Below are 21845 nucleotides of genomic sequence, written 5' to 3'. Positions count from 1 at the left end.
CAGTACCTCGCGACCGTCCTCGCCGATACCTGATTCAAACCTGAAGCTGGGCTTCAGCAAAAACCTCTCCCCTTGTCCCCCCGCTGCGCCAAGCCTCGAGCCACACCCATCCCTCGCGCACTGCTTTCCTTTCTCTCAACCCCTTCTCCGACCTCACAACCACCACGGGACAGGCGCCATCGCGGGCGCCCTACTCAGAAGGGCGGGTCCTGAGACCGGAAGTCGGAAGCCGGAAGTGGGGCTGTGAGGACGTGTTCCGAGGCAGCCGCAGGCCGGCTCGGCCGGCGTCATGGAGCCGCTGTACCAACAAACGCACAAGTGAGGGCTGCGTCGGGGAGTGGGCTGGGCTGGGCTCGGGCGGCGGCCCCTGGGGCTCGGGGCTTCGGCGGCTGCCATTGTGGATGGAGGTGGAGCGTTTCCGCCGGGCAGCCTCGCACCTCGCAGCCCCGAGCCGGCTGTCCTCAGCCGCGGGAGGGGGCCGGTCTGGGCGCCAAGTCTTGGGCCGGGTAGCGCAAGCCGGGACTGCCTGTTGGGAAGGACAAGTAGCATCCCCCAGGTTGTAGTACTTTGTCCAGCACCTGCCAGCTTAGTCCTCCGCGTTGGTAGAGTTTCGGGAACAGAAGCAGTTGACGAAGCTCGTGTCCCATGAGTTCATTGCTTAGTGGGAGTGTCAAGAGTGTATGAAAAAAAGTGTTTTGAGTTCTTGGTTGGCTATTAAAAAACGTATTTTTGTGACACAAAGAAATGCAGGTAGTCATATTTGATTACAAGTTAGCTTTAGGGAAATTGAGTTTTAGGTTAGCTTCTCATTACTAAATTAGTTGCTTTTATTCATGTTGTCCTGTGTTTTGGCAGCTTGCTGTGTTATGTAGCTGGGCATGGTAAGGGGCCATACCTATGCTATTTTAAGGACTTTTTCTGTTGATCTTTTGACAGCACTGAACTATCATACTCCTTGGGTCCGAAAAATGAAATAAACTAGTCATCTGGCCTCCCTAGTAAAATCATAACAAAAGGAATGGTGCCTATTTTCTTTCTTTCTTTCTTTCTTTCTGATATTCTGAGTTAATGGTTTTCTTTTTACTTTGGCAACAAAGTGTTTGATTTGGGAGAGGGGAAATAAGGAAACTACACTGTAATGGCAATTTGTATATTATATAAAAAAGTGTAGGAAGAGATAAAAAAAAAATAAACTAGCCCGTGAGTCACTTGGAAAAGGAACGAAACAGAAAATCACACTCATATTACTAAGAGCAGATCCTTTACCTAGTGGGGCACATGGGCCTAATAGTGCATTGAGGTTAGTATGCTGGTTGCTGAATTGACAAAACATAACACATCAGAACACACTCATCTCTCTAGAACTTTGAACCTAATCTATGATTATCTCTTACTGTGAAAGTACACTGACATTAAATCAGTTATTCAAAGTCATATGTGAAAAAGTTCTGAGCACCAAACAAATGAAAAAAAAAATGAAGTGAATGAAAAACGTATGAAAAACAAGACATTTTATACTTGAGTAATAGTCCACTAAGGTGAACTTTAGAGAGAAGCAAATAGCCAGGCTTCCGTTTTTGAGATACCTGTGTTTGCAAAAGTGGTTTTCATTGTGTTGTCCAGTCTGCCATTCTGGATCCCAGCTCTAGATGTGCAGGCTAAGGTAGGTCGTAGGTACAAACAGCTTTATAGTGAACAGGCTTTCCAGGTGCTTTTAATGAGTAGTTAGTTTTAAGAACTATTATCTCAAGACCAGTTTGTCAATTAGCCTTATGAGGTAAAGACTAGCTACAGATGTTGAGTAGAAGATGTGAAAATCACCAGGTGGTTGCCACTGCCTCTGCATGTGTGTGTGTGTGTGTGTGTGTGTGTGTGTGTGTGTGTGTGTGTTCGTGTTCAAGACAGGATTTCCCTGTATAGGTGAGATTAGCCTATAACTTGCTGTGTGGCTCAGGCTGGCTTCGAACTTATAGTCCATCTGCCTCTTTGTCCTAAGTGCTAAGATGACCGACCGGTAAGCATCACCACACCCAGGTTAATCCACTACTTTATTTATTTCTTTGTGTGTTTGAGATAAAGTCTCACTGTGTATCCCTAGCTGACCTAGAACTCACTATGAAAATCAGACTGGCTTGGAACTCACAAAGATCTGCCTGCCTCTGTCTCTTGAGTGCTGGGATTAAAGATGTATACCGCCACACTCATTACTTTAAAAATATCCGCAGTGTATATTTTAATTAGGTAGGTAATCTTTGAAGATCTATGGAATTTGGCATTTAAAATGTTTTAAAAACTTAGGCTTTCCTAGACAGTGAGACATGTCTGGTCCTGACAGCATCAATTTACTTCAAAGAGGAAGATAGGCATCGAAGACACTCCATATGGAGTTTATCTTCTTCTTGGCAAAAAACTGGCCATTTGAGCAAGAAACTGTTCTTGCCTGGACTGCTTGACAGTATATTGTATAAACTGGACATGCAGGACCCACTGAATTTTGCCAAAACAAGGTGAGATGGTCCTTCCTGTTCCTGCTTTACAGAAGATACTGCCAGACATTCTGCAGGACACTGAGGAAAGAGATTTGATAAACTTTGCCAAAATAGGTGAAACAGGCCTACAAATTTCTGCTCCACTGAAAAGTATGCCAGAGACTCTAGGCCTGTAGGCTGAAGATAGATGATGCCCTAACGTTACAGAGGAACTTTGGGTGACTGTTCAGACAGCCAGATGTCTCTGTCACTTCTAGAATTATGGAAGTTGCTTGCAATGTACTTCCTGTTTACTCAGATAATATTATATCCTTCTGGGGTCTTTGATAGAGTTGAAGACTAGATAGTTATAAAATTATAGTTTTATCTAGTCATGATAAAAATAAATTAGATATAAAACTTTAAACTCACAAAAATAAGATAGATAATAAAATATTTTTTTAATTTTGCCAAATACAAATAGACTAGATATTGTAATTGTAATTCTTGTTTGATAACTGTTTTGTTACATGTAATTTTACTATTTTTAAGTTAAAACCTTCCTTTTTGATTAGACAGAAAAGAGGAAGTGCTATGGGATGGTCTTTCTGTGTGCTGTGAATATGGGTTGCTCCCACTGGTTAATAAAGAAGCTGTCTTGGCCTATGTAAGGCAGGCTAAGAGCCAGGCAGGAAATCCAAGAGAGATACAGGGAGAAGAGGGAGGAGTCAGGGCAGACGCCAGCCCTCCACCCAAAGGAACAACATGTCAGCAGACCAGTGACACCACGTGGCAAAACATAGATTAATAGAGATGGGTTAATTTAAGATGGAAGAGCCAGCTAGCAAGAAGCCTGAGACTAAATAGTTTGTAATTAAAAAAACAAAACAAAACAAACCCAGCAGTGTAACTTGATGCTGTTTCAGTCTCTCAGCGTTTTCACACTGCATTGCATTCTGTCATCTTTCAGATAATTGTTACCATTAGCAGCCCAGTTGTATAGTTGAGACAGAGGCACCATTGAGTTAAATGACTTGTGAAGTGTCTGTGAGCTTGCATAGTTGAACTAGATTTGCAACTGAGACCCTTTAACTCCCAAGCCCTGTCTTGCTCATGGTGGTCAGAGGCAGTCAGCACACAAAGTTACTGTGTGTGGTGGAGGTGGGTGGGTAGTTTTATGACCTTTTTTCCCCACTCGTATGTTATCCAGGCTATTCTCTAATTCAGGATCCTCCTGCTGGGATTACAGATGTTACCACCACTGGGCCCAAACAGATTCATTGACTTCTTTTTTTAAATGATTTATTTTTATTTTATGTGCATTAGTATTTTGCCTGTATGTCTGTCTGTCTGATGGTGTCAAATCCCCTGTAACTGAAGTTACTGATAGTTGTGAGCTGCCCTATGGGTACTCTGTACTGAACCTAGGTCCTCTGGAAGAACAGACAGTGCTCTTAACTCTTAAGACATTTCTCCAGCCCCGATTCATGGACTTCTTTAAAGAGCAGTTTCATTTAAAATTTTTGCTACAACATGCGTAAAGCTTAAAAAACAAACAAACAAACAAAAACAGCAATGCCTCTTGCTTAATGTGTACTAACTCTTTGCTTGGCTATATTATCACCCAAGTCCATGGTGGACCCCATGCTAGAAAAGCCCGAGACTTCTTTTCCTCTCCTGTCTACACCCCAGATCCTGTTTAGGTATCACATGTCACTTGGCTGTGCAGGTGTTGTCTGGTCCCGGTTGACTGGAAAGACGTTCTCCAAGTGCTGTGGTAGTGGCTTCTACCATGCCGGTCACACCTGCCATGTTGTCTGCATTTATTTCCTAGCATGGAATGTAGAGGCTGGACTTAACTTTATTGGTTACATCTTTTCTAATTCATTTAGAGCCAAACAGAACTTATAAATAGAAATTAGATGGGTAAAGTCAGTAATGTTTTTCTGAAATTTCTTAAAATTATCCTTTTTAGCCTAGTATAACAAAGCTGGCCAAAAGTGTTTTGGGAGTATTAATTATTGTCTTGCCTGTCCTTGAGAATCTCAGGACTTGAAAGGGACTGACAGGAACTTCCATTCCAACTCTATCTCTGGCCATTGTAAGACCCTAGACAGTCCAGGGACCTAGGGTTGCACAGGTAGAGGCACTTTCTTTTTCTTGTTTTCAAGAAGACAATTCATAGTTAATACAATTTGTAATTTGTTTTCTGTGTAAAACTGAAATGTGGTGTCTTGGAACATGTACCTTTTGCTTTGGGGCTTCCTTAAGCAGAAGTAGGAGACAAACTCTTTTCTACTTCTTACATCCATTCTAGTTATTTGAAGAGCATCCTTTGGCATCCTTGTTTAATGACCAATCTCACTCTGTACTTTCTTCAGGCTCCATATATCATAGATACCATAGAAGAAACCAGCATATCTTTAAATCAGCCAAGATTTACAGTTACAACCCTCATTGTGTTCTTTCCCACTGTAAATGGCCCATGGTTTCGATTTCCCATGGACCGTTATGATTGTATAGCCTATTGTTTGTTGAATGTGTGAATGAACGAATAAGTAAGTAATGAGTTTCATTAAATCATTAACATCTGAAAAATTATTTTTCTTAGTTATTTTATGTATGAAATATTACAATATTTCATAATATTGAAATAAATAAAGTACTCAAAATAAAGAGTACCATCACCCAGTGTTAGGATTCAAATTAATATATGTGCTTCAGATAATTGATTTATAAACAAGCTGAATTAAAGGTGTCTACATCTGTTCTCATCCTCAGAGCTTGTCACCCTCACATCAGTGATTTTATTCTTCTTGTGTTCACAAACAATATATGTTACTTGTTTTATATGGCTTTTAATTTACCAAAAACAGATATTTAATATACTAGGTTTTCCTTTTTGTTTGTTTGTTTGTTTGTTTGTTTGTTTTGAGACAAGGTTTCTCTGTGTAGTTTTGGTGCCTGTCCTGGATCTTGCTCTGTAGACCAGGCTGTCCTGAACTCACAGAGATCCGCCTGGCTCTGCCTCCCGAGTGCTGGAATTAAAGGTGTACACCACCGCCACCTGGCTCCTTTTTCCTTTTACTATCATCTTAAAGACTTGATGTCCATACTGATATGACTAGATCATGCTCTTATTTATTAGCATTTAAATTTATTTAGTGTGTGTGTAGGTACAAACGAACCAAAGAGTGGAGGTCAGAGGACAGCTTGCAGGGATTAGTTATTTTCTTCCATCATATAGGTTTTGGGGATCAAACTCAGGTCATCAGGCTTGGCAGCATGCCCTTTCACCCACTGGGCTGTTTTGTGGACTCTGCTAGCTTTTATAAATCTGCTGAATTTAATCTGAGTTCTTTCTTGATGAACACTTCAGTGGTTATTATATTATTAACAGTATTATTTACATATGTCTCACTGAACAGTTTTAGAGTCCTTTATTTAAAACCCTTAGACATAAGGAACTTTGAACTTTTTTTTAAAAATTTTTTTTATTTTCAGAAAGAATTATGTTCAAGGCCACCCTGGTCTACAGAGCAAGTTCCAGAACAGTATTTCTACACAGAGAAATACTATCTTTGAGCTCCCCTCCCCCCTCCCCCAAAAAGCTGAACATGATGGTGCATAACTTCAGTCCCAGCACTAGGGGAGACAGAAAGGTGGGGATCCCTGAGTTTGAGGCTAGCCTGGTGTACAGAGCGAGTTCTAGGATGGTCAGAGGTACATAATAAAGTGACTTGAGGGGGGGGGGAGGGTTTCATGTACCTTTTGTCATTTAACATTCCCAACATAAGGGCAGCAGCACACGATACATGAAGGGGCAATGAAATATCACACTGTGTGGAATAAATGAAGACCATAGCCTCAAGTCTCATCAGTTTTTACTGCACAATTGGTTTGCTACAAACTTAACAAGTTTTTATTATAGATATGGCTGTGGGTTATAGATCTGTACAAAAATACTTTGATGAACATCTATTACAAATCCCTGATATAAGCCAGAATCTCTGTAAGCCTTACTGCTAAAAGTGTGGTGCTGGGTCATGATGCTGCCAGGTGTTGTCAGAAAGCCATTGAAGGATTTCACCAATTTAGAATCCTGCCAGGCAGGTATGAGACTGGCATGTATGAATTTCCTACCTGTGTCCATGTTCTCAAGTTCCTGATGGGAGGCATATGATCTCATTGGTTTTAACATGGTTTTTTTTTTTTTTTTCTGAGCTATTATCAAAGTTGATCAACTTTTTATGTATCTGTTTACTCTCTGTTTCCTTTTCTGTCATTTGCCCTTTGGTCTTTATTTTGAGGGAGAGGGGGACTCAATGTTAGTGTTTCTCTGTGTAGCCCTGGCTGTTCTGGAACTTGCTCTGTAGACCAGGGTGGCCTTGAACTCAGAGATCTGTCTGCCTCTGTCTCCCAAGTGCTGGGATCAAAGGTGTGCACCACCACCGTCCATCTATTTGGCCATTTAAAAAATTGCTCTGTTGGACTTTCCCTATTGATTTGCAGGGGTTCTTTACATCAATCCTTTTATTATCTGCTACAGATGTATTTGCTTATTTATTGATATATTGAGTGAACTTCCATATACTTCTTCAGAATTGGGTTGGTTAAGTTTTTTGCTATTATTTTTGCTGCCTTTGGTTTTTTTCTTTTCCCTCTTTCTTTCTTTTCTTTCTTTCTTTCTTTCTTTCTTTCTTTTTTTTTTTTTTTTGTTGTTCCTGTGGATAATGACACCAACTTTCTGATTTGCTTTAAGTCACCATTACAAATTTATCTCGTTGCCTGTGTCCTACTTCTGCTAACAGGAATCCTAATTTTCCTGCCCAACAACCCACCAGTCCCTGCTGTTGTCCTCACCCAGGAGTTCCATGTATCAGTTACCTCCATCTGCATCCCTGCATCAGCCTTTATCTCCACTGCCTCTGCCTGCCCCTCCCATTCCAGCACCCTGTATTTCCCTTCCTGAAGCTGCTGACAGGTTGCTTCTCAGGGTCACAAGGCTTGCCTTGGAGCATTCAGGAAGTCTTAGACAGCTGGATTGGGTTCTGGTGCCACAGGTCAAACTTAGAAGTTACAAGAAAGCCCAGGAAAAGACTAGAGACACACTGAAGCAAGATCGGGGTTCCTGGCTGGTCCTGGTAAAATTCGAGGTCATGGTATAAAATGTGCGCAGTGGAGAACAGTTGTGCTTTCCTTAAGGACTGGAGATGAGGCCTCCTTCACGAAGGCTCTGTGCAAAGAGCCTGTGTAAGCACAGGAGGCACTGGGGCTAACTTAAGCCGCGTTCCAAGAGCTGACAGTGATGGGGAGCCACGAGGAAGGGTTCAAAGGTGACTGGCCTGGAAAGTCTCCAAAGAGTGCTCTGGGCCTAATGTCTGGGGCCTGTTGCATTTCCAGAGGAGATGGCAGTCCCCTCCTGATGTCAGGGAAAGTTGTTTACCAAACAGGAGATAGCTATCTTTCAGAGCCTACTCCCTCCGCTTCTCTTTCTCCTAGTGTCCTCCAAGCACTCCACATAAAATGCCCTGCATGCCTTCTGCATAGCATTTTCTATGGTGGCATTCACAACTGTAATCCCAGCACTGTGGAGGCTGAGGCAGGAGGATCACAAGTTCAAGGTGAGCCTCAGATGCATAAATGAGGCAAACACAACTCCTCCCACCCGCAAAATGCCTTTGTTCCACTTTCTGAGCCCCAGCATTCTGTCTCCTTTGCCCACTGTACACAACCCCTCCCTCACAAACCCTCCCTCACAAACCCTCCCTCAGCATTCTGTGTGTTTCTGCTTGTGTGTGTTGCGTTTCTCATAAACCTTCTCAGGGACTTTTCATGTCCATCTGGCCTGCCAGTTCCTAATTACATTGTTTCTCAGGGGCAAGGAGTGTATCTCCTTTGCCCTTTGACCCTTGGTAGACAGACCAGTGCTCAGCACATTGGGTCACAGAACAGAGAGTGTGATTGGCTGGATCCTGGTTGAGGTTTATCGCCTGCTCTATGACCTTGAGCAACTTACATGACCTTTCTGGGTTTCAGTTTTTATTTGTAAAATGAGAATTGTGATAATGCTTTTCCTTTCAGGGTTATTGACTTAGCAATGTCTCAGATACAGTAAGCACTCACTCAATGCTAGCAGTATTATTATTAGCATTGGGATATTAGAAACAAAGCCAAAATGGGTGGCCTAAAGTACCACATATAAATTTTATAGTTCATCAGCACTGTCAGTTTAAATCAGTTGTAAGATGGCATTAGAACAAGTTGTCTTTCCTGACTGAAGTGCTAGTGATTATTCCTGTCTCACTCATTTCCTCCCTCTTCCTTTGATAGGCAGGTCCACGAGATCCAGTCTCACATGGGACGCCTGGAGACGGCAGACAGGCAGTCTGTGCACTGTGAGTAATTAACCAGGGAGACCAGAGTCCTTTCTCTGATGACACGGGGCTAATGGGCTGGGTTTCCTGATTGCATTCTGCCTTGGGGGCCTAATGACTCAGCATGGAATGAGTTGTTAGGATGAACAGAAAATCCTATGGCCAAGTGGCAGAGTTCCCTGATTGTGCCCTCTGGGAGTCCCACCAGTTTTATCCCCCATTACCCTTCCACTCAACCTGACATGGCCTATGGGAATGGAAGTTCTCTCTCCATCTGTCTTAATCTAATTACCTAGTCTGAAAATTCAGACATGTTCTCCTGAGCTGAGAACTCTGGCTTCTTAGTAGGATTATTCAAACAACTAGCAATATTAATTAGTTTAGTTCCCACACCACAGTTTCTTTGGAGAAGCATGTGGGTTGTGGTTTGGAGTTTTGTTTCTGTTCCAAGCAAAGGCCCCCTTTCTGAGCCAGCCTTGTAGACCTCCCACAGAACCTCACTGCCCAGCTCTCACCAGGCCTGTTTCTGTTTCTTCTTTTTCCATGGCTCCCCAGTGTGGCTCTTCCCTTAGCTCTGCACCCTACAGTGCTCCTGTCTAAACCGGCTGTGTTTGCTGCAGGTGCGGAGGCCTGGGAAGGGCTGGTGCCAGGGCTGTCATTTCTTGGTGGGGAAGGCAGCTGCCTGGATGCTTGCTCTGTACAGTTTAGTTTCTGCCCACTGGCCTTTGTTTGCCTTCCCAACAATCTCAGTGTTGCCTGATTAGAAATGGAAAGAGCTCATTTAGACAGCCTTTATCAAAGGGGATAAGGAAAGTGACTATCACACTCTCTACCTCTGCGGGCTCTTTCCTGGGTCTTTCCTATTGATATGTGGTCTATTCTGAGGGCTCCAACACATCGAGGCCTGCCCCTGCTTTCAGAACACCTCTGGGTGTTTCCATACTAATCTTCCCTTTCCTTTATGCTTCTTATTTTTCTTTTAGCCTCATCTATGAGGAGTGCAGTTGGCAACCTTTTAACTAGGGATTTATTATCCATATCTGAGACCAATCTCAAATGGAACTATATCAAAAAATTTAGCTTAACAGAGTTATTTGGGTAACCTTTAAATGTTTATTTGCTAAAGGTGGGGAGTTTGTCTTCAGACATGCCTTCTACCTTAAAAACAGGGAAGCTAACAGCTACGTGGAGCTGTGCTTGTCTGTGTGCATATAAGGACACGTGCTTTGAAGCACAGTAGACCTGGAATTGATTCATCTTTGTGTGCGTTGTGCTCCTTTTGAAATGCATATGTTTTAGTTTGTGTTATGGGAAAATGTTTATCACTTTTTGCGGGGGCGTGGTTTGAGACAGAGTTTCTCTGTGTAGCCCTGGCTGTCCTGGAATTCGCTCTGTAGACTAGGCTGGCTTCTAACTCAGTGATCCGCCTGCCCCTGCCTCCTGAGTGCTGGGAATAAAGGTGTGTGCCAGCACCGATGAGCATGATTTATCACTCTTAATTTAAGTTTATTATCTCTTTTGCAGAAATCTCTCTCTCTCTCTCTCTCTCTCTCTTGTGCAGTAGTAGAGAACGAGCTACAAGCAAGCATAGACCAGATGTTCGGCCGTCTAGAGCGTCTGGAGGTTTTGTCAAGCAAGGAACCACCTAATAAAAGGCAGAGTGCCAAACTGTGAGTGTTGACCCCGACATAGCTCAGATCCTTCAGGCCCATTGAGGCAGCTCTTTCTCCCATTAGAAGCTATAGAATATTCTGAAAATCTGGGTACAGACTAAAGAAATGAAAACTATATGAAGATAAAAAGTCTCCCTAAAATACACAGTTCTAGCTAAGCCATACACCCTCCAAATTAAAAGTATGAGGTTTTTGGCTCAGAAGCCTGTGATCATGGTCCCATGTTTCTTTTGGGGGTAATTCTAGTCTCTTGTTTGAGGTCATTTTGAAAATAGGCATTTTCTGACCAGACCCCTGGCCACTGAAAGCTTAGTGCTGCTGGGGAGTTTGGCTTTGCTGTTTTGTTCCCACTGGCCTTAGTTGGGCTGAAAATGCCCTTGTCCTAATCGCCTCAATCAGTCTGTGTATAATGAAGTACTGATCTGATGTTTGATACTCCACCATGAAATTCAAAGGAAACTACCCTCACCATCACTCCAACCCCTGCTCCTAAAAGTTCCATGAAACCTCATTGCTGCTCCACCTCAAAGCTGCCCTTGGGCTTTTTCCAGGAGTGTGGAATGACCCTCAGAAGGTCAGGAAGGGGTCATCAAGCCTGCTTCCTGTCACCTGTTCGCTGAAGGGTTGGAGTCCTGCAGACATTGAAGTAAAGCTGCTAGAATTGTGTGTGATTCCAGCCACCTTAACCACAGGCTGCTGCTCGATTCAGCATCTTGTTCATCAGTTTAGGCACTGGTGCGGGCATTGTGGGGAGAAGCCAAGCAAGGTCTTCTCCCCTGAGTACAAAGCCAGGCTTCCTCAGTGTGCCACACTCAGTTCCTGGGATGTGATCTCTGTCTCATTAATTCCAGCCGTGTCGACCAACTGAAGTATGATGTCCAGCACCTGCAGACTGCCCTCAGGAACTTCCAGCACCGGCGCTATGCCAGGGAGCAGCAGGAGAGGCAGCGCGAGGAGCTTCTGTCTCGTACCTTCACCACTAACGTAAGCCGGACACTGGAGATTGGCGGGCCTGACAGGTGTCAGGACTGAGTGCAGGTTACCAGGCATCACCTCTTAGTGGGGTGCTTGAAGCCGACTCAGGAGGAGGAGACCAAGTGGAAATGACAGGGGACTTTGTGCATTGCCACTAAGACATACCTAGATGGGGAATTTCTCTTCAGCACAAAAACTTGAAGAGGAAGCAGTTGAATTGAAGGAATGGGGAGAGGCTGGTCCACTGCCGAGGTGGAAGCTCACACTGTTGAGGTGTTTTTGTGATTTGATGGAGACAGACTTAGAACTTAGCCCATCTGTAGAGACGCAGATGATAGCATTTGGAATTCCATGGTGCAGCGTGTGTGAGTGTGCGTGTGTGCGTGTGTGCGTGTGTGCGTGTGTGCGTGTGTGTGTGTGTGTGTGTGTGTGTGTGTGTGTGTGTGTGTGTTTCCAGCCTCAGATGCATTAAAATGTTTTTAACCCTGGTCTGAATGTCACTGGGATTTTGTTAACAGATGTTTAGTGTTGGGTGCTTGGCTTCAGTCTTTTGGAGTAGCCTGTTGGTTTGCATGTTGGATTTCTTAGCAGCTCCACCCCTGCCCTCTAGCTTCAGTAGGACTGTTCTCTGCATGTGCAGTGTGCTAGCCTTTCTCAGGGTCCTGCATTCTGACCACGTGAGGTGGGTTTGGCCTTAATGGTTCGTTGCTTTCTAAACCTGCTCTAGAATTCCTGCCTGTGCACGTGTGTAACCACACTGTAGACAGAAACACCAAGAGTGATCTTGGTGGTCTCATCTCACACAGACTGGGCTGGGGAGAGGACCAGGTGCTTCTTCCTGCTCTCCAACAGCCTCCTGCCAGACAAGGCCCTCCCTCCTACCTCAGAAGCCCTCCTACCACAGAATCTCCGGAGCTGAAGCCCTGCCACAGTGGCTTTCTCCGAGTGCCTCAGGACATGGCTTCCGAGTTTTTCCAGAGCAGGTGGGCAGGCAGATTGTGGTGATTAACAGTTCACAAATGCAGCATGCTCTAAGATACTCAATAAGATAGCATACTGAAAGATAGGTCACATTCAGGAGTTTTTAGGCCAGAGATGACCTGTCAGCATTATTTTGTTGGTTGTAAGCCTGATGAGGCACCACATTCACTAGGCTACTCAGAAACATTGGCTCACCAAATGAAACTTCTTTTTGTCATTTACCTATTCTGAAAGAGAGCACCTAGCACCCATCCCTTTTCAGATGGGAATGGATGTAAGGCAGATTTGTGTGTAAAGTCAATAAGTACTAGTCAGGTCAGGGGAGCCATTGATTCTCTTAATCACTAGCGTCAATACCACAGTACCAAGTAAAACATTTGAGAAAATTACTAAACATGGCTCCTCCCTTTGAGCTCTCATGTTAGCAGGGAAATTCAGCATGTCCACCTGAAGGTGGTTCTGAACTTCAGCAGCAGAACGAATGGTCTACCCTCCTACCAGTGGGAAGTGGGGCTGCTGTGGTAGAAGAGGCCTTGCCTGGCAGGAGGCTGCGTCCGTCAGACAGACAGAGAGCAGAAAGGAGAGCACCTGGTCCTCTCCCCAGCCAAGTCTGTGGGAGGAGAGCCAGCAGGATCGCTCTTGGTGTTTCTGTCTACGGTGTGGTTACAACTGAGAGTTGGCCGTGCACTCCACCCCGGGATCCTGCCTGTCTGGATAAGTTATTCCATCTCTCTGGGCTTCACTTTCTTCATCTGCAAAGTGGGGAGAACAGGGAGCCAGCATGCTGAATGGGTTTTAGGGAAATGGACCTGTGAAGTGAGAGAGGACTTGGGCAGTTCTGATGGGGCATCTTCAGTCTGAAAGCCCAGCACCCAAAGGAGCTGCGCAGTGGGTAACTCCATCCTGAAGTCTGCAGAGCCTGAAGTCTGAGACACCTTAGGTCCCAAGCCTTTGAGGTAGCCTGCACTCAGCCTGTAGTCTTCAACCTTCTTTCCCCACCTTTCTTTCTTTAACTGTCTTTTCCTGCCTCCTCAGAAGTGTGTTCCCATCGCCCTCAGTAGAACACACGGCTCCTTTGATCTGTAATCTCAGTCTAGCCAAAGGAATACGCTAGAGATAAAACAGTTGAAGACCAAAGCAAACATGTAATAATAGCACAGGAGCAAGAAGCCGTGGGAAGGAACATTTGAGCAGCTATCTTTGGGAGGAGCCATAGGAGAAATGAATGAGGTCTTGAAGGAGTCGCTGGCTTTTCCTCGGTGGGGACTGTGACAGATGCAGAAAACAACACTGGGCAGAACTCATTTGGAGAGTGTTGGGCCTGACACCACCTCTGCGGTTGTGTAAGCAGACCCCACCCACTCACCCCCACCCTCACCCCCACCCACACACCTCTGCTTTGCTTTTTCTTGTTTGACTCTGATTCTTGCATTGTTCCTCCTGGCTCTACTGGCTTGACGTTGGCCAAAAGGCAGAGTAGTAAGATGTGGCCAGACCCCAGGAGCTGCTGACCAGCGAGGGAAGTTAATCAAGTGCCTGCATTTCTTTCACAGGACTCTGACACCACCATACCCATGGATGAATCACTGCAATTTAACTCCTCCCTCCAGAACATTCACCACGGCATGGATGACCTCATTGGAGGCGGGCACAGTATTCTGGAGGGACTGAGGGCCCAGAGACTGACCTTGAAGGTGGGGTCCCTGCTGGAGAATAGAGAGAAGGCCTCTTATTCTGGCCTTGTCCTATAGTTCAGCGTCTGTGTTTGTATTTGTTTCCTCAGCTCATGTTGTGACAGTAAGCCCAAGCCCTTGAGCTTGCAGGTTTGCCAGTGCTATGACGAAACCCAGTGGCGTCTCTTGAGACCTAGGGCTTTGTCCCTTTGCTGACTCTGCATGAGACTGAGGTTGCTACAAAGGGACCAATGACAGGCTGAAAAATGCTTCTTTAGATTTGCTCTCACAAGAATGAAGGCATGGCAGTCTTCTAAGGTGGTTTCCCTTTGGAATTCCAGCTGTGGAGTGCGTTAATGATGAAGGCTTTGTTTTGTACTGATCCCAGGGTTCGTGTCTTCAGGGTGCCTAATCCTGCAGTAGGTAGCTTCTAGAGCACATAGTGGTCCACGTGGGTCTCTTCCTCTCATAGCCACAGGCCCAAGAAGCCTGCCCTGTTAGCACTGTTGAGACCCTGACCCCTGGGAGTGGTTTAGAGAAACATACAGATTGATGTCAGTCATGGTGTTTCAGCCTCAGCCTTTTCCTGTATTGGTCCCGATGGCTTGGGGGGTGTGGGCTCTGTCTGTTATCTGGGTGTGATCCCCCCCAGGATAAAGCATTGCCAGCTATTGGGCTGTGAGAAAGTCACTTGGTAGTGGGACCATTATCTTAGTTTTTATTGATATACACTGAGCTGTCTGCTCTCTAGGCATCCAGTGTGTTTCTGAGCAGCTCCCACCATCCTTACCAGGGAGAGGAATAGACAGGCCTGCTGATGCTCACCTCCTGCTGACAGCTACAGTGTTTCCAATGGCCCAGGGGGATGCTCCCCTTTCAGAACAGCCACTGAAGAAGTCTATACAGATACTGGTTGGCTACCCTGCCTCCTTTGTAGAGAACTGTCCTCTTTTCTGTAGCTCAAGGGAAGTCAAGACTTTTATAAAACACATCCATGTGGCACTAATGCAGACCTCGTGGGGTTGAGGTTCTCGATGGAGTGTTAGCTTCCTACTGAAATCTCACTGAGGAGTCCATGGGCACTGTTAGCAGAGGTGGCTTGCCAGGAAGCCTGTCCAGGTGGTAGGTCTTGAGCCTCGTGATTTCTGACTCACTTTTCTCGGTCTCTCTCCTTCTGTTTGTCTTGCCTCTTGATCTCTTCCTACCTGGGCCAGGGAATTTTCTTCCTAAACCCTTTGAGTGAAACTGGAACATGAAAGAACTGGGGTAATTGCTTTGATTTTGTGGTTGGAAATAGGGACTTTTTGAAATTAATCGTCCCTTTCAGGTGGTTTTAGAAGGTATGGCCACAAAGTAGTCTGCACTTTGACCCTAAGGCAGGATCTTTAACATAGGTCCCATTTTCTCACTGTCATGAAAACATTTTCTAGTCTCCTCTGACAGCCGACTGATTTGACTTGAGACCTCCATTTTATTTTTATTTGCAATATAGAGAATCAAATGTAAGGCTTTATACATGCTAACCCATCACTCTACCAGTGGGCCACATCCCCAGCCCAAGATTCCTTTGTTTTTTTTTGAGACAGTATCTCATTACATAGCACTGGGTGGCCTGGAACTAGCTCTTTAGACCAGGCTGGCCTAAAACTCACAGAACTCTGCCTGCCTCTGCATCTTGAGTGCTGAGATTAAAGGCATGTGCCACTGTTCCTGATTCAAGATCCTTCTTGATGAGGCTTGTTGGCTTGTTGATCTTGTCTAGGCAGACCATGGGCTCTGAATTCCTGTCCATGTTACCTTGTGTCTTCATCACCTGGCCCTTTTCTCAGTTGCTTATTAATGGGTGTTCCTTTTAGAAAATGAATGTGGAACTAGAGGTTAGAGCATTCATATGAGCACAGTGGCACCATGTGTCTTGACCTGACCCTGTACTTAGTTCTGTTACTTCATAAGAAATGGAATATACATTTGAACATTAGAAAACAATGAGAAAGACCAGGCCATGTGGTTTAGGCAGTTGATTGTGGCGGCAGCATTTACGTTTATAGAAGAGGGTTTATGTCCTTAAGGAATCTCTTCCTCTTCTTTTTCCCCCACTTTTTTTCTTTTCTTTTCTTTTCTTTCTTTTTTTTTCTTTTTGGAGGCACGGTCTCTCTATGTATCCCTGACTAACCTTGGAACTCACAGAGATCTACGTGCTTCTGCCTCCCAGCTGCTAGGAATAAATGCATGTACCACCACGCCCAGCCTTTGCTATATTTCTTTGCTGCCTTTCCCACTTCAAACTCCCTTGTAAACACCAACTATAACTCACTCAGTAGAAGCCCTAAAGATTTCTGCTCTACAGAATGAACGGGTCATTATCAAGGATTGCTGGAGCTATGGAGCTGAGGAAGTTTTCACAAAGCTTTTACGAATATAAACTATTCTAGAAGTGTCCACAGGAAGATGGCTGAGCACAAACCCAGTTGGTGCTGCTCATGTGTCTGGGAAATGTTTATCTGTCATCCATTGCAGAAGTTTTCAGAACACTGGTGATGGAACATTTCAGGTAACTGGGCCATTGACAGCAGTACTGCTTCCAGCTTGGTCAGAGGCTGGGCCCTGGACCCAAGGGCTGTCAGCTGCCTAAGAAGTTATGGCACTAGCACAGCTGATAAGGCAAGAGTGTCACCAAAGAAGACTTTGCCACATTAATTATATACTATGTATAAATGAAAGCAGCCTGAGAATTAAAAACTGCACAGTTAAAATGGAGCTACTTGAGAGCCGTGAGCCACAGAAACTGCTCAGGGTTGTAGATCCCTGTTGTGGCAACTTCCACTTGGAGCTGGTGTATAGCAGTGTCTTAGACTGTATGTAAGCCTTCCTGGAAAAGACCTAGCTGCTCCTGCCCACCACTGTCCAGCATCTCATCCACCAGTCTGTGCCCAAGAGCAATAGCAATACTTGGCCCCAGGCCCAGCCTTTCTTTTCAGCTGCTTTAGGGTTCATCTTAAAAATAATGGTATGTAAGAGCAGAAGATCTCTCAGCAGAAGAGAGCTGCTCTTCTGGGGACCCATGTTTGATCCTCACTACCCACACTGTGGCTAACCACTCCAATTACAGAGCAGTCAATGCCTCTTCTGACCTCTGCAGGCTCCTGCATGCATGTGGTACACACATAAATGCAGGCATACACACAGATGTGTAAATAAATGTTTTTCAAAGCTGTATGTAGAAATTAGTTATATTTTCAGAAGAGTAAAAATATTTGAGTAAGACATGTTAAAGCGTGGTTCAGAATACCCAGACTAGTTGAACCCTTTGCCTTAATTACAAAATAGTGGAAGAAGCAAATAAGGAACAAACAGGACACCATTAAGTATGAATGACCAGTAGATAGGCCAGCCTTGGATCCTAGCAAGCCTTGAATAATCTGGTCTGCTTTGAGTCTGTCTTCTGTCCACCTCACACTCTACCACAGGCTCTTCCACTTACAGTGACTCTGTCCGCAGTAGCTCTCCACTTAACACTGCAAAAGTTTTCACTTGTGTGCACATGCTGTGTGCACACTTGTGTAGTGGAAGGATAGGAAAGGCTGGATGTGGTAGCACACGGCTAGAATTCTAGCACTAGAGAGGGTGAAGAAGGATGATGATGAGTTCTAGCCAAGCCTGGGTTACTTAGGGAGACCCCATCTTGAAAACAAGCAAAAATAATATTAAAAGATAGAGCTGCAGATCGGTGTAACTAATCTTTACCACTCTTACATATTTTTGCCTTTTTTTTCTCCCTAGTTTTCTGAGCTTATTTGTTCCCATCTGAGCTACTTTGCCTCTAAAAATGTAATGAGCTCCAGAAAAGGCCCTTGTATATCGTTTACCTATGATGAGGAGGGGGTGTGTCTGCTTGTATACATATGCAATACAATTGTCATGAATTGACTTAGTATGAAAATATATATAAAAAGCCGAGAAGTGGTGACATGTGCAGAGGTTTGCAGGTGGATCTCCGAGTTCTAGGCCAGAACGAGCTCCAGGACAGCCAGAGCTACACAGAGAAACCTTGTCTCGAAAAACCAAAAAAAAAAAAAAAAAAAAAGTACTTGGAAAGGCTGGGTAGAGTCCAGTGTCCATTGGTGTGCTAGCTACTGAACTTCATATAGCTCTGTTCATACTGTGGTGTGTGGCCTCTTCCTCTGTTTTCAAGGTCCATTCACATTAGGACGTTAGGTCCTTTTTATTGCAGAGCCATGTGCATCTATACCATAATGTGTTTATCTATTCTCTGGTTGATGCATATCCTGGATTGATTCTTGGTTTTCAGATCTTCTGATCTTCTGTTTTCTTTTTTTTTGTTCTTTTGCGTTTTGTTTTTTCAAGACAGGGTTTCTCTGTGTAGCTTTGCGCCTTTCCTGGATCTCATTCTGTAGCCCAGGCTGGCCTTGAACTCACAGAGATCTGCCTGGCTCTGCCTCCCAAGTGCTGGGATTAAAGGCCTTCGCCACTTCTTTTGTCTTTTTAAAGAGGCTTTCTTGTAGTCTCAGCTTTATGTTTATTTGGAGATTCATCTTGAATGAGTGTGTTGCTCGAATGTGCAAGTGTCCTCCAGGACTCTGACGGTGCCTCTCAACTGAATCTGGAGCTAGAGTGGTGGCCAGCAAACCCCAGCAATTCTCCTGTCTCAGCCCCCACAGCACTGGGGGCTGTAGGCTAACCACGTCTGGTTTTTTACATGGATTCTGGAGTTCCAAATTCAGGTCCTGTGCTGGTGCCATTTTCCAGCCCCAGTTTTTGTATATAATGTGAACCAAGGCTCACTTTTTTTAACATACGTGAAATGTACATATGTAGACATACAATGCACATACATGATATGTAGCCAGTTCCAGCACCATTTTTGGAAAAGGCTTCTTTTTCTTTGACCAAATACATGGTGGCGAAGTGAATCTATTTCTCTCGTCTCTGGCATGACTAAGAAAACAGTGTCTGTTAGTAAAACCCTGGCTTGTGGTGCTCTTTAACTCTTGGCAATGAGGTTGATCTTGGTTTTTCTTTCTCTTCTCATCTCCCCAGGGGACTCAGAAAAAGATCCTTGACATTGCCAACATGCTCGGCCTGTCCAACACAGTGATGAGGCTAATTGAGAAGCGGGCCTTCCAGGACAAGTACTTCATGATTGGTGGAATGCTGCTCACCTGTGCAGTTATGTTCCTTGTTGTCCAGTACCTGACATGAGCCAGCTGCACTCAGCACGGAGAGTCTTCCCACTGTGTGCGCATGTGCAAGCAAGAAATGGGCTGGGAGGCCACCTTTTGAAATGTATGCCTTAACTGTGAAGACACCCCTCCCCCCAGGACTAATTGTGGCTTAGTATCAAACCTGCTTTGTTTTCTGTGACATCTGGGGAGTGGTAACTAGGGTCACCAAGATGTGTGGTGCTTAGGAAGTGAGTGGGTCAAGACCCTGTTATCTTGTTCTCACTGGGGGAGGGAGGGGTGGGTTTTGTGGTTTATCCACACAGCTGATGCTCGCCCTGAAAAGCCTGCATGGTGAGGCTTGCACACAGGACTGTCCACACTGTTCACTCCTTGTCATCGCCCAGTCTCTAGGCTCCTAATGGGTTGGCTGGAGCACTCATGAGAAGATGAGGGAAGAAGACCTTCCTTGGGCCTTCTGGGGTAGATCAGTTCTCACATCCTTCCAGCCACTACCCAGTCCCAACCCTAAGAAAATATGACATGTAGGTGACTAACTGCTTGCACCAGCACCCTTCCCTGGAAGCAGCTACTCCAGGGAAGTGGAGACACTGGAGCTGTTGCTGATAACATAAGCTTTTCCATGCCAGTTGCTGGGTGTTTATCCTTCCTGAGGTGAGGCCAGCAGTGTTCCTGGGGAGTGTTCAGTCTGGACACGAGTCCTGAGTCACCAGTGTTTTTCCAGTTAATACAGCAATTGGCAGTTCAAAGACGGTAGCTTGGCACCTCCACCCCAGGTTTCAGTGGGTGGGCCTTTGCCCCTTTGCAAGTAGCCATGAGCAAAGGGTGATTTATAACTTGCAGACTCATCTAGTTCTGCTATCTCAAATTCTTTGACTGACTCTCCTTTCCCTTGAAATATATTAGTAATATATCCATCAGCTAAGCCTCCATTTTCCCCAGCGCTGGTAGGCCACTTTGGAGATGTCCCTGGTAAGTGTCTTCATGAGACTGTTTCAGGGACCAGGCCATTTTAACTTTGCCCAGCCATGAGTAAGGCTATATTAATACCTGGTGTATTGCAGAATTTGTTTGAAAATTAATGTATCTTGAACAAGCTTATTGTGATTAATCTCTGAAAGTACCTGAAAGACCTAGTGAATTTATTTGTTCATCAGTCACAGGTCCTGCCCACCCAAACAATTCTAAATTTAGTAGCCTCATGGTGGGACAGTTGGACACTCAGAATTCCTCAGAACTGGAAATCTGATCAGTATTAATCCTACTTTTGATTGCCCTCCCTATCTTTGCTTGAGTGTCCTCTGTGCTGTTTCCCTCTTCACAGTGTGTGTCACATACCGCCTCTCTCCCGTGAGTAGCAGCTGTGTTAGCCTTGGGTACATCTGTGGCATCCCTTTGGGGAACTTTCTCAGCTGTCACACTTTCATTCTGAGTTTCCTGGGTACTAATTCAGATTCTGTTCAGATTCAGTGTCTGTTGCTCCTTCCCCTCTGGCTAAATGGGCCCTAGATGGCCAGGAAGTAGGAATCTGTGACTCTTCTAGGATGAAGTGATAGTGCAGAGTGAAAATTATGGCCCTAGAAGAGAGAGGCAGCTTACAGCATCTTCAGACCTAGAGTTCACTTTGAGGAGGCAGATTGGTCATGATGAGCTCCTGGCTAATCGTAAAGTGGAGCTTAGACTGAACAGACCTGACTGCCCTATCCCCTGGGCACCCGGCGATCCCACCAGACAGCATGCTTTGGAAGATGTGCAAGCCGAAACAGCCATTTGGACTCAAAATGTGGGCAGCAAAGCCCCCTGCCCCCTGCCCTTCAGTGATTGTTGGGACAGTGTTTTGTAGTATATAATGGTGTTCTACACTTGATTTGGTAGTGGTCCTTGACTTTGATGAACTTGATGTTCCACCTTCACAGCCACGTCTCCCTACTTGTAGTGGGATGGGCATCTTTGCTGCCTGGGGGTAGGGAATAGTAGCCAGAGGATCTGGACTCTAAGGGAATTGAGCTGGCTGCCTCATGACTGTTCTCCCTTACATCCCCTTTCAGTGCCTTCTCAGATTACCCTGGCCTGATTGGATGCAACTGTTGCCATTCTTCACCAGTGGGAGGGGCCTGAGCCTGAACGGGATGCCCTCTAGTGGGGGTGGAGCTGAGTTCTTAGTAGAACTGGCCAGAAGTTCCAGCCTAGCAGATGGTGTGTGCATCCTGGTGCAACAGTCTGAGTGGTGTGATTTGAAACAGGTAGGGGGCCTATGTTAAATGGATGTATACTCCAGGTATGGCCACTTTAAGGAAAACTAAACCCAGGAACCAAGTAAATAGTCTAGGTTTTACAGGTTTCACTCCAGACTTCTCAAAAGCCAGATTGCCCTGTTGAATTTAAATAGCTTTGATTGGCAAATTATAGTTATGCCCCTTGTTTTCAGAACATGTCAACTGAATAAAGTTGAGGTTTATTTAGAAAACTTTTAAAAAAGCACTTGGCATTCTTTGTC

At 45.0% G+C, this 21845-nt stretch overlaps 1 protein-coding gene across 4 annotated transcripts; it reads left to right on the top strand.

The window, feature by feature from the left end:
• The first annotated feature begins 235 nt into the window (after window positions 1-235).
• Window positions 236-21826, top strand: Gosr2 (golgi SNAP receptor complex member 2). 4 transcript variants are annotated; one of them, XM_036196785.1, is made up of 6 exons: window positions 236-318; window positions 8802-8866; window positions 10410-10515; window positions 11370-11502; window positions 14028-14168; window positions 19206-21826. In XM_036196785.1, the coding sequence occupies exons 1-6, from the start codon at window positions 290-292 to the stop codon at window positions 19365-19367; spliced, it is 636 nt and encodes a 211-aa protein (XP_036052678.1). In that variant the 5' UTR covers window positions 236-289; the 3' UTR covers window positions 19368-21826. The 4 variants fall into 4 exon arrangements, with proteins under 4 accessions (XP_036052678.1, XP_036052677.1, XP_036052681.1 ...); XM_036196784.1 differs by having other exon boundaries at window positions 10407-10515; XM_036196788.1 differs by lacking the exon at window positions 14028-14168.
• The last annotated feature ends 19 nt before the right edge of the window (window positions 21827-21845 follow it).

This window comes from Onychomys torridus, chromosome 8, assembly GCF_903995425.1.
Source record: "Onychomys torridus chromosome 8, mOncTor1.1, whole genome shotgun sequence".
In the NCBI taxonomy this organism is placed as follows: domain Eukaryota; kingdom Metazoa; phylum Chordata; class Mammalia; order Rodentia; family Cricetidae; genus Onychomys; species Onychomys torridus.
Note: the sequence above shows the minus strand (reverse complement) of the source record. Positions and strands in the feature narration are given on the sequence as shown.

What these genes read in the sequence shown, in the direction of transcription:
- Gosr2 (XM_036196784.1), top strand. Translation starts at nt 290, where the DNA reads ATGGAGCCGCTGTACCAACAAACGCACAA. An exon ending in AGACAGGCAGTCTGTGCACT is followed by an intron (nt 8,867 to 10,406) that starts GTGAGTAATTAA and finishes TCTCTTGTGCAG; the next exon opens with TAGTAGAGAACGAGCTACAA. An exon ending in CCCAGAGACTGACCTTGAAG is followed by an intron (nt 14,169 to 19,205) that starts GTGGGGTCCCTG and finishes TCATCTCCCCAG; the next exon opens with GGGACTCAGAAAAAGATCCT.